The sequence below is a fragment of the Patiria miniata genome, unplaced genomic scaffold (genome assembly GCF_015706575.1).
Source record: "Patiria miniata isolate m_02_andy unplaced genomic scaffold, ASM1570657v1 HiC_scaffold_3, whole genome shotgun sequence".
In the NCBI taxonomy this organism is placed as follows: domain Eukaryota; kingdom Metazoa; phylum Echinodermata; class Asteroidea; order Valvatida; family Asterinidae; genus Patiria; species Patiria miniata.
In genome coordinates, this window is record NW_024037069.1 from 41,439,229 (window position 1) to 41,450,857 (window position 11,629).

At 38.4% G+C, this 11,629-nt stretch overlaps 1 protein-coding gene and 1 pseudogene across 1 annotated transcript; both read right to left on the minus strand.

Moving 5' to 3' along the window:
- Positions 1-3,354: 3,354 nt before the first annotated feature.
- On the minus strand, positions 3,355-4,289 carry LOC119736378 (annotated as a pseudogene).
- A 5,772-nt stretch (positions 4,290-10,061) lies between these two features.
- Positions 10,062-11,384, minus strand: LOC119736828. Its single transcript, XM_038210837.1, has one exon. It carries the CDS (start codon positions 11,094-11,096, stop codon positions 10,143-10,145), a length of 954 nt encoding a protein of 317 aa, XP_038066765.1. The 5' UTR covers positions 11,097-11,384; the 3' UTR covers positions 10,062-10,142.
- Positions 11,385-11,629: the final 245 nt, after the last annotated feature.

Sequence of the window (11,629 nt, forward strand, 5' to 3'; positions counted from 1 at the left end):
ACAGAGTGGTATGTGAGGTTTGTTTGACTTCGGTTAATATTCAACTTTTTGTAAACATTGACATCATCGTTTATGACTGACACATTTAATAAATACGTTGTGCGTGGTACAGCAGTGCACGGTTTTAGACTCCAGGGTTTGTTCGTGGAAGTGTGCGGGCCTAACTCTTAATGATAATTGATTTATTCTGTGACTCAGCGTTGTTACAATACCATGTTTTTGTCTGGCGACGGAGTGCAAAAATACTACAACAACTTGAACGTTTTTCTTTTTGTTTGGTACACTGTGCATTGATTAAATGACTTAGACAGGTGAAAGGTAATTTGCACTTCCAACTCATGCTTATGACCACCACATATGCCAAACAAAAAGTAATAGTGTTGACATATAACTTCACCTCAGGATGCAAAACGCGGACTCCAAGTAAAGCATTTTGTGTCAACACTTCAAGAAATTCGGCTCACAGAAAATAAATAGATTGGATAAACCTTGCACTGTCTTTGATGACACAGATTTTAATAAATGAATGAATTTGAATAAATTTAATATGAAACCAACCAGAAGTGGTTTTAGTGAAAGGTAACGGACACCGTTTGCAAAGACAATGTGTTTTTGCCGATTCAAGGAACAACAATACAAATCTAAAACATGTTATTAATAAAAAACAACCTGTCCAAATTACAGCTCAGCAAATATCATACTTTATGAGAAATAAGTGAAATTGCATTTTCATTTTTCTCGACGTAACGCGAAAGCCGGTTTCCGTTCAAAGCGCGATGGTTGGTCCTAACCATTTCGAAGGAAATTATATATATTCTTCTTTGCTTGGAAATATCCTATTTCATGATTTTGACAGTTTCGTTTAAAAATATTTGCAAATGGTGTCCGTTACCTTAAATATAAACTTTTTTCATCTCTCAATATCTACAATTTCAACCTTGCATGATGAAAATGAACAAGTTATATATAGATTGCGATAAATCATAAACTACGTGTAACAAAAAAAAATGTCCTACTTTTGATCCTAAATAACTCGGTTGTTTATGGAATGGAAGATTTCAGATCATTTAAACAAGGCATGACAAATTGTATGGAGCGAGTTTCATCAGCTTTGTGCAAGAGGGTGAGATCTACACGCCACACGAAACAAAATAGCCACTTATGTAGGATCAAAAGTAGAACATGTTTTTTGACACGGATATTACTTCAAGTAAATGACGGATGAACAAAACCAGATGCTAGTTTCTTAAGATTTCCACAAAGAAAAAATTTGCTCTAATTTTAAACAACGAATACCAGCTACAAAAAAAATCCAATGATCTATATAACTTCTAGTTCTTGCTGCATGATTCTCATCTGCTAGACTCTCAATTATGTACAATTTTACCGTACATGATCAAAATAAACAAGTAAAACATGTAAATTTCATTCAATCGCGTAAACGACGAATGAACAAAACCAGATGCTCGTTTCTTAAGATCTTGGGAAAGGTAAAAATAACGTGCATTAAAGTTTAAACAACGAATACCAGCTAAACGATGTATGTTACTTCTTGCTGCATGGTTCGCGTCTGCTAAACTCTCTCAATAAAGCATGTATACACTTCAATACATCATATAAGTTAGAGTAAACAACGGATGAACAAAACCAGATGCCAGGAATTTCATAAAGCTGCTTAAGCACAACATTTGCTTATTAAGCTAAGCACAAAAAAACTGTGCTTAATATAATCAGCTAAACCAACACAACTCCATGCGATTGTTATGCTAAGTATACAACAACTAAATACCAGTCACAAGCAATGTACATCACATGGTGTTTTGGCCGGTATTAAGCAAGGTTTTTTTGTGCTTAAGCAAAGTTTTGGCTTAAGCAGCTTTATGAAGTTGGCCCCCAGTTTCTAAACATCTCTGTAAACGTAAAATTTACTTTAATTTTAAACAACGAATACAAGCTAAACAAAATCAAACGATGTATGTTACTTCTTACTGCATGATCCTCATCTGGTAAGTTCACAATATGTACAAATTTCAACCGTACATGATCAAATAAACAAGTTAAACATGAACATTAAATCATATACTTCAAGTAAACGACGGATGAACAAAACCAGATACCAGTTTCGTAAGAGCACTGCAAAGGTAAAATTTACTTTAATTTTACGAATCCAGCTTAAACAAATTGGCTGATATTTGTTGCTGCATGGTTCTCTGCTAAACTGGTTTGACTAACCATGTAGTTCAGTCGGAAAAGGGGGGTATCGTGCACCCTCGGAAATCAATTTCTAATCAACGTCTCTATGTCAGAAAAAATGCGTAGAAAACGATTTGCTATGTTAAAAAATTCAAAACATGTCCCACGTATTGTTTTTATGCAAATTAGTGCCGCCATTACCGAAAAATCTATTTTTAACTATATCTCAGCCAATATTGCAGATAACTGAACGAACTAGGTGTCTAAACCCATGTTTTCAAGGTCAGAGATCACAATAAAACTATTCTGGAAGTGACCACATGTGTCTGTGGCATAGGAATATGCAAATTAGTGCCGCTAACACCGGAAAATCATGTTTTTGGCATATCTCGGCCAATATAGCACATAACTTCACCAGTAAGGTGTCTAAACCCATGTTTTGAGGGTCAAGTATCAATAGCAGACCATTCACGAAGTAACTATGTGTGTCTTTGGCATGAAAATATGTAAATTATAAAGTGTCGGTTTATCAGGTATTTGATTTTTAGCCAATATCTCGGCCAATATTGCACATAACTACACAAGTGAGGTGTCTAAGCCCATGTTTCGAGGGTCAGGCATCATTAGAAGACCATTCACGAAGTAACTATGTGTGACTTAGGCATGAAAATATGTAAATTCTAAATTGCCGGTTTATCAAAAATTTGATTTTCAGCCATAATAGCAAATATGACACCTCTTTTTATTTATTTATTTATTTGTTTTACTTTGGGGGGGGGGGGGTTGCTTTTTTCCGGGGGCGGGGGAAGCGCCCCCTTACCCCTTCCCGGCGACGCACATGTACATTTCTATAAATCATATTCTTCAAGTAAACGACGGATGAACAAAATAAGATGCCAGTTTCGTAAGATCACTGCAAAGGTAAAATTTACTTTAATTCAAATGACTGATATTTTTTGCTGCATGGTTCTCACCTGCTAAACTGGTTTGACTTACCTGCTTTTTTCTTTTCTAATCAGTAACTCTAACAAATATGGCTCTGGATTTTTTTTAAATAATATATTTACACACTATTTTTTTTAGTGAACGTATAGTGTTCATTCTGATCAGCCAATTGTTCTTTCATGTCATTTTTTTTGTTCCCATCAATGCGGCAACACGGCCCAAGCTGCTAAAATCTCCCCAGTTTTACAAGTCAAAGTAATAACAGTTGTTGGTTGCTTTGAAGTCGTTGCCATCAGCCACAAGACGAGTGACGTCATTGAGTTGACACATCTTTTCTCTCTTACTGATCTGCCACAGATTAAAGGAGCGGCAGCGGGGATCGGCCCGGCATGCCCAGCCGCAGGCAAGCAAGCCCTCTGCCGTCAGATTCTTGATGGAGGCATCGCTGGGAGACACGCCCATCGGGAACGGTGAAGGTGTGGTAGGCTGGTACCGTGGAGGCCGACGTCTCACAGGCGGCAAACTTTGGTTTGCTGCATTTAATGTCACAGCTCCAAGCTCCATGGCGTTTAGGTCTAGGTATACGTGCGCAGTTAAATTTGTCCCCGGTGCTTGGCTGGTTCTCGTCCCAAATGGTGTATTGTGGAGGTTGACCATCGCACAGCCAGACACCCTCTTGAGCCGCATCCGTACAGCCAATCCAGAGACCACCAGCGCCTTTCGCCATCGACTCCCAGACGAAGGTGTTTTCCTCTAGTGAATTGGGTACAACCAGGCTGCTCCCCGGCCGGTTACAAGCCTCAGAGGCCTCAAACCAATTCATCCTGTTAGGGAGTCGGATGTAGCAAGATTGCTGCCATTTCAGCCAGCCAGGCGGGCAGGAGGCATAGAGGGCCCAACAGCTTGCTAAATTGATGAAAATCAAGACAAGTATCTGAATAGAGCTTGCTGTGAACCACGCCATATTTGAAGACAGGAATGCTGTACAGACAATATGCTCAAAAATCTCCCCAAAGCAAATGTGACAAAAGTAGCACTTTCACAAAGAATCAAAAAAGTACAATGACCACAGACGCGGCGTGTGTCAGAAAAAGAGTCCCTCCCCTGACGGCAAAAATTAATGGCCTGCAATGACGGAGTGCGCCAAAGATTGGGTCCTTGGGTGAAATACTGCTGAATGTTATAGCAATGGGGAAAAGGGTAATTTATCAAAGAGCATCATTAACGTGACATGGGTCCTTTCATCGTAAGGCATTTAATTTACCGATAGAAAATACAATGGGCTAGTTTGGCGGTGTCATCGTTTTTACTGACATTTTGCCCTTCAACCGTGAGTACTGACTACATCGTCGTACATTGTATTATTCATAATTTTTCAAGTTCCGATGGTAAAGAGGAGTGTGTTTTATGTTTCTTATCTTTTGTATAAACAGTGAGTGGTTGTCAATTTAATTATTTATTTTATAAATCATAGACCAGTTAACTGAGATCATGTTGCTACCGTGCCCGTCGAAGCTGGAAAGATCCAAGTGAGAAAAACGGCAAATTGTACCCCAAACATAAACACAACTGCATGCATGAACATTTCAAACATGGCATTTTACACATTAATTTGAAGTAATAGAGGAGACCCCCTCTTTCGTGTTGGTCCTTGTGTTCCCGAAATCTAAGGATTTCTTTTGAGACATCTAGGGATGTATTAGGTAACAATGTGTACAGGGTATAGAGACAGGTACCCCTTCTTTCAAATCGGCACGATAAAAATACATGTACATATTACATGCATCATATACATGATTGTTAGTCTTTTCTTCGACCATGAACACGCCCCTCTTTGAAATTAGTCCTCACATTGTAGTTTCACCACCAAGCCGGGAGAATGAACCAAAGATAATGTTTTAATTAAGAAAAACCATTGGGCTGAGGACTACAAAGATAATAAGATAGACAATAAGAGAAACACACAAAACAACAGTTTACAGTGGGTTAAAAAAAGCTTCTACGGTGCTTGCTGAGCCTCAGCCTACATGCATCATTGATTAACCGAGACTGCAGAAATCAATCCAAAACTCGTTAGAATTCGCTGCACGACGTATGACTTTACTGACTCAAATAATGGTGACAACGTCGACAGTACAATGACTTTCTGGATAACTATTTGTAGGTACATGTAATTGTACAGATACAATTCAGTAGAGGATCTACGGGGAGGGGGAGGGGGCGGCGTAGGGGTGTTGCACCTGCACCCCCCCCGTTCAGCCGCTGATTTTTTTTTGATACGACTTAAATGGGGCCAAAATAAAAATTGACTCAAAGTTCCTAAATGTATTCTCCGATAGCCTTAGACTGGGGGAGGGGGCGTGCCCCTCGACCCCTTATAGCAGGGGCACGCCTTCACTCAATCACCCCCCCCCCCCCCGTCTCCATGCGTTTCCTGAAGCTAGATCCGCTCCCGAAACGTGTCCGAAAATGTTGGCGTCGTAAACATTAGAAACTTAATCCTAGAATTTAAGGACGAGTACAAGAAATAAACCAGTTTCTCGTCCCTGCTCGCCTCATTTTTTCCGCCCCCCCCCGTTTTTCTTAAAATCATACATTTGAAATGTATATTGCACATATATATCATCAATCCTATTGTTTTTTTTATTTGTTGTCAGCAAAAATTGTAATTTTAAAGGGTTATATGGCTCCTTTAGACACATTATTGTAAGAAATTTGGATCACAGAAAATAAATCTATTGGATAAACGTTGCACTGTCTTTGATGACACAAATTTTAATAAATGACTGAATTCCAATAAATTAAATATGAAACCAACCAGAAGTGGTATTGAGGTAATGGACACCAAGATTTGAAGAAAACTAAAATTAATTGTGTTCTTACCGATTCAAGGAACAAGAATACAGTAAATCTGAAGCAGGTCATTACAAACTAAGAAACCTGGGAGTGTCCACATTTCAGCTCAGTAGATATACAATTTTAGCAAATTGTGAACATGAATCTTTATTTTGTCTCGACGCCTAAAGCTGGTTTTCGTTGAGAGCGTGATGGTTTGGTCCTAACCATGGCGAGGAAAACATCATTCCTCTTTTTCGAAAATGACATTTTCGACAGTTTCATTTGAGAATGCTTGCAAATGGTATCCATTACCGTTAATATAAACACATTTTTTTTCATCTCTTAATATCTACAATTTCAACCACACATGGTCACAATAAACGTGTCAAAATATTTCAATAAATCATACTTCAAGTAACGATATAACGATTAACAAAACCAGATGCCAGTTTCTTAAGATCTTGGCAAAGGTAAAATGTGCTTTACGTTTAAACAACGAACACTATACTGGCTAAAAAAATCAAATGATATATGTTACTTCTTGCTGCATGGTTCTCATCTCCTAAACTCTCAATCTCTACAATTTCAACCGTACATGATCAATAAACAAGTTATATGTACATTTCAATACATCATCGAGTAAACGACGGCAAAGATAAAACTTGCTCTAATGTTAAACAACGAATACCAGCTAAAAACAATCAAATGATGTTACTTCTTGCTGCATGGTTCTCATCTGCTAAACTCTCTCAATATCTACAATTTCAACCGTACATGATAAAAAAAAAACATGTCAAACATGTACATTTCCATAAATCATAATACTTCGAGTAAACGATGTTACGATGAACAAAACCAGATGCCAGTTTCTTAAGATCTCTGCAAAGGTAAAATTTACTCTAATTTTAAACAACAACACTAGCTAAAAAAATTCAAATGATCTATGTTACTTCTTGCTGCATGGCTCTCATCTGCTAAACTTTCCATATATACAATTTCAACCGAACATGATCAAAATACACAAGTTAAGCATGTACATTTCAATACATCATGTACTTCGAGTAAACGACGAATGAACAAAACCAGATGTCAGTTTCTTAAGAACTTGGCAAAAGGTAAAATTTACTTTAATTTTAAACAACCAACACTAGCTAAAATAATTTAAATGATGTATGTTACTTCTTGCTGCATGGTCCTCATCTGCTAACTCCTAATATCTACAATTTTAACCGTACATGACCAAAACAAACAAATTAAACATATTTTTCTATAATCATAATACTTCAAGTAAACGATGTTACGATGAACAAAACCAGATGCCAGTTGCTTAAGATCTCAGCAAAGATAACGTGAATATTTCTATAATCATAATACTTCGAGTTAACGTCGGATGAACAAAATCAGATGTCAGTTTCTTAAGATCTCTACAAAACGTAAAATGTGCTTAAAGTTTAAACAACGAATACTAGCTAAAATTTCAAATGATCTATGTTTCTTCTTGCTGTATGGTTCTCAACTGCTAAACTCTCAATATGTACAATTTTAACCGTACATGACCGAGATAAACAGGTTAAACATGTACATTTCAATACATCATATAAGTTCGAGTAATCTCTGCAAAGGTAAAATTTGCTCTAACTTCAAACAACAAAACTAGCGAAAAATCAAATGATTTATGTAACTTCTTGCTGCATAGTTCTCATTTGCTAAACTCTCAATCTCTACAATTTCAACCGTACATGATCAAAATAAACAAGTTAAACATGTACATTTCTATAATCATAATATTTCAAGCAAACGATGTTACAATGCAGATGCCAATTTCAAATGATCTATGTTACTTCTTGCTGCATGGTTCTCATCTGTTAAACTCCCAATATCTACAATTTCAACCGCATACATGATCAATAAACAAGTTATATATGTACATTTCTATAATCATAATACTTCAAGTAAACGATATTACGATGAACAAAACCAGATTCCAGTTTCTTAAGATCTCGGCAAAGATAAAACTTGCTCTAATTTTAAACAACGAATACCAGCTAAAAACATTCAAATGATGTATGTTACTTCTTGCTGCATGGTTCTCATCTGCTAAACGCTCTCAATATCTACAATTTCAACCGTACATGATCAAAATAAACATGCCGTCAAACGTGTACACTTCCATAAATCATTATAATTCAAGTAAACGATGTTACGATGAACAAAACCAGATGTCAGTTGCTTAAGATCTCTGCAAAGGTAAAATTTACTCTAATTTTAAACAACAACACTAGCAAAAAAAATTCAAATGATCTATGTTACTTCTTGCTGCATGGCTCTCATCTGCTAAACTTTCCATATATACAATTTCAACCGAACATGATCAAAATACACAAGTTAAGCATGTACATTTCAATACATCATGTACTTCGAGTAAACGACGAATGAACAAAACCAGATGTCAGTTTCTTAAGAACTTGGCAAAAGGTAAAATTTACTTTAATTTTAAACAACCAACACTAGCTAAATTTTTTTAAATGATGTATGTTACTTCTTGCTGCATGGTCCTCATCTGCTAACTCTTAATATCTACAATTTTAACCGTACATGACCAAAATAAACAAATTAAACATATTTTTCTATAATCATAATACTTCAAGTAAACGATGTTATGATGAACAAAACAAGATGCCAGTTGCTTAAGATCTCAGCAGAGGTAACATTTGCTTTAATTTTAAACAACGAATACCGGCTAAAAAAACATCAAGTGATCTATGTTACTTCTTGTTGCATGGTTCGCATCTGCTAAACTTTCAATATCTACAATTTCGTACATGATCAAAATAAACAAGTTAAACATGTATATTTCTATAATCATAATACTTCAAGTTAACGACGGATGAACAAAATCAGATGTCAGTTTCTTAAGATCTAAAAAGGTAAAATGTGCGAAAGTTAAATAACGAATACTAGCTAAAAATTCAAATGATCTATGTTACTTCTTGCTGTATGATTCTCAACTGCTAATCTCTCAATATGTACAATTTGAACCGTACATGACCGAGATAAACAAGTTAAACATGTACATTTCAATACATCATATAAGTTCAAGTAAACGACGAATGAACAAAACCAGTTTCTTAAGATCTCTCCAAAGGTAAAATTTGCTCTAACTTCAAACAACAACACTAGCGAAAAATCAAATGAATTATGTAACTTCTTGCTGCATGGTTCTCATCTGCTAAACTCTCAATCTCTACAATTTCAACCGAACATGATAAAATAAACAAGTTATACATGTACATTTTAATGGGCGTCGCCATGATTTTACGGGGGGGGGGGGGCATAACACATTTCCCCTTCCAAATCCTTGTACTTTATCTTGAACATTCTTAATTTATGATTTTTTTTCGAGGATGGGCGGGGGACCGTGACATTTACCCACACCACCCCCATTTACACCCCTGCAGACGCCCATTTTGTTATGTGTACTATATTAATAGCAAATATGACTTTACAGCTCTTGTCCTTTCTTGATCCCCCTTTTTCTTGAAGGGGGGGGGGGGGGGGCTAAGCGCCCCGAATTCCATCCCAGCGACGCCCATGTACATTTCTATAAATCATATCCTTCAAGTTAACGACGGGTGAACAAAACCAGATGCCAGTTGCTTAAGATCACTGCAAACGTAAAATTTGCTTCACACTGTAAACAATGTTATGGGTCAAACACTGCTGGGCAATGTAATTTACCCAACATTGGTTTAAAATAACCTCATTGTGGGTTACTTTGGGTAAAATTTTTCCAACTATTGGGAAGAATTTTTCCAAGAGTTTAACCGATATGTTGACCAACACTGGTCTCATTGATATCAACCCATTTTTGCCCAACTTTTTAACAGTGTAATTTGAGGAATACCAGCTAAAAAAATTCAAATGACTGATGTACTTCTTGCTGCATGGTTCTCATCTGCTAAACTGGTTTGACTCACCCGCTCTTTCTTTTCTAACCAGTAACTCTAACAAATTCGACTCTGGATCTGTTATTTGAAATAACATATTTACATACTATATTTACATTCAGTGAAAGTAGCGGTCATTCTGCCAATTGTTCTTGTATGTCAATTTTTTTTCCCCCAGCAATGCCACAACACGGTCGAAGCTGCTCAAATCTCCCTATTTTACAAGTCAAAGTAATAGCATTTGTCGATTGCTTTGAAGTCGTTGCAATCAGCCCCAAAACGAGTGACGTCATTGAGTTGACACATCTTTTCTCTCTTGCTGATCTGCCAGAGATTAAAGGAGCGGCATCGGGGATCGGCCCGACACGCCCAGCCGCAGGCAAGCAAGCCCTCTGCCGCCAGTTTCTTGATGTCGTGATTGAGGAGGCATCGCTGGGAGACACGCCCATCGGGACCGGTGTAGGTGTGGTAGACTGGCATCGCAGAGACCGTCATCTCACAGGCTGCATGTTTGCGCTTGCTGCTACCGCAAGGAACATCGTCGGACCACAGGCCCCCGCCAAAGTGTGTCGTCATCCTGGCGCAGTTAAGCTGGTTGTCGGTGTGCGGATTGCCAGGATTCCAATTTGGAAAAGTCATAGGTTGACGTTGGGAGACACGCCCATCAGGACCAGTGAAGATGTGGTAGGCTGGCATCGCAGAGACCGTCATCTCACAGGCTGCATGTTTGCGGTTTCTGCTACCGCAAGGAACGCTGTCAGACCACGAGCCCCCGCCACGGTTCACAGTCATTCGGGCGCAGTTACGCTGGTTGTCGGTGTGCGGATTGCCAGGATTCCAATTTGGAAAAGACAGAGGTTGACCTCCGCACAGCCAGATACCCTCTTGGGCCGCATCCGTACAGCCTATCCACATACCGCTAGTCTGTGGCCTCACTGACTTCCAGATGAAGTCGTTTTCTTCCCGCGAGTTGGGCACGGCCAGACTGCTTCCCGGCCGGTTACAAGCCTCCGAGGCCTCAAACCAATTCATCTTGTCCGGCAGTAAGATGTAGCAAGATTGCTGCCATTTCAGCCAGCCAGGCGGGCAGGAGGCGTAGAGGGCCTGGCAGCTAGGTAAATTGATGATGATCGAGACAAGGATCTGAGTAGAGCTTGCTGTGAACCACGCCATACTTGAAGACAGGAATGCTGTACAGACAATATGCTCTCGATCTTCCCAAAGCAAATGTGACAAAAGTAGCACTTTCACAAAGAATCAGAAAAGTACAAGGGCCGGTTTTTTTTTTGCTTCAAGTAAAGTACGTTTCGTTGCAGATTCAGAGTATTTCAGCCCGTGTGTGTCGACCACAGACGTGACGTGTGTCAGAAAAAGAGTCCCTCGCCTGACTGCAAAAATTAATGGCCTGCAATGACGGAGTGCGCCAAAATGTTGGGTCCACCGGTGAAATTCTACTAATTATAACAATGGGGCATGAGATAATTGTCATTGAGATAATTGTCGCCGCAAGCCACTGATGGCCAAGAGGGAAATTAATTACAGAATACAATGGGCACGTAGGACGGTGTCATCGCTTTCACTGACATTAGGCCCTCCAATTAACCATAGGCCCTACACTAAATTATTCATAAATGGCAATTTTTCAATTTGCGATGATAAAGAGGATCGTGTTTTATCTTTCTCATCTTTTGTCTAAAAAGTGATTG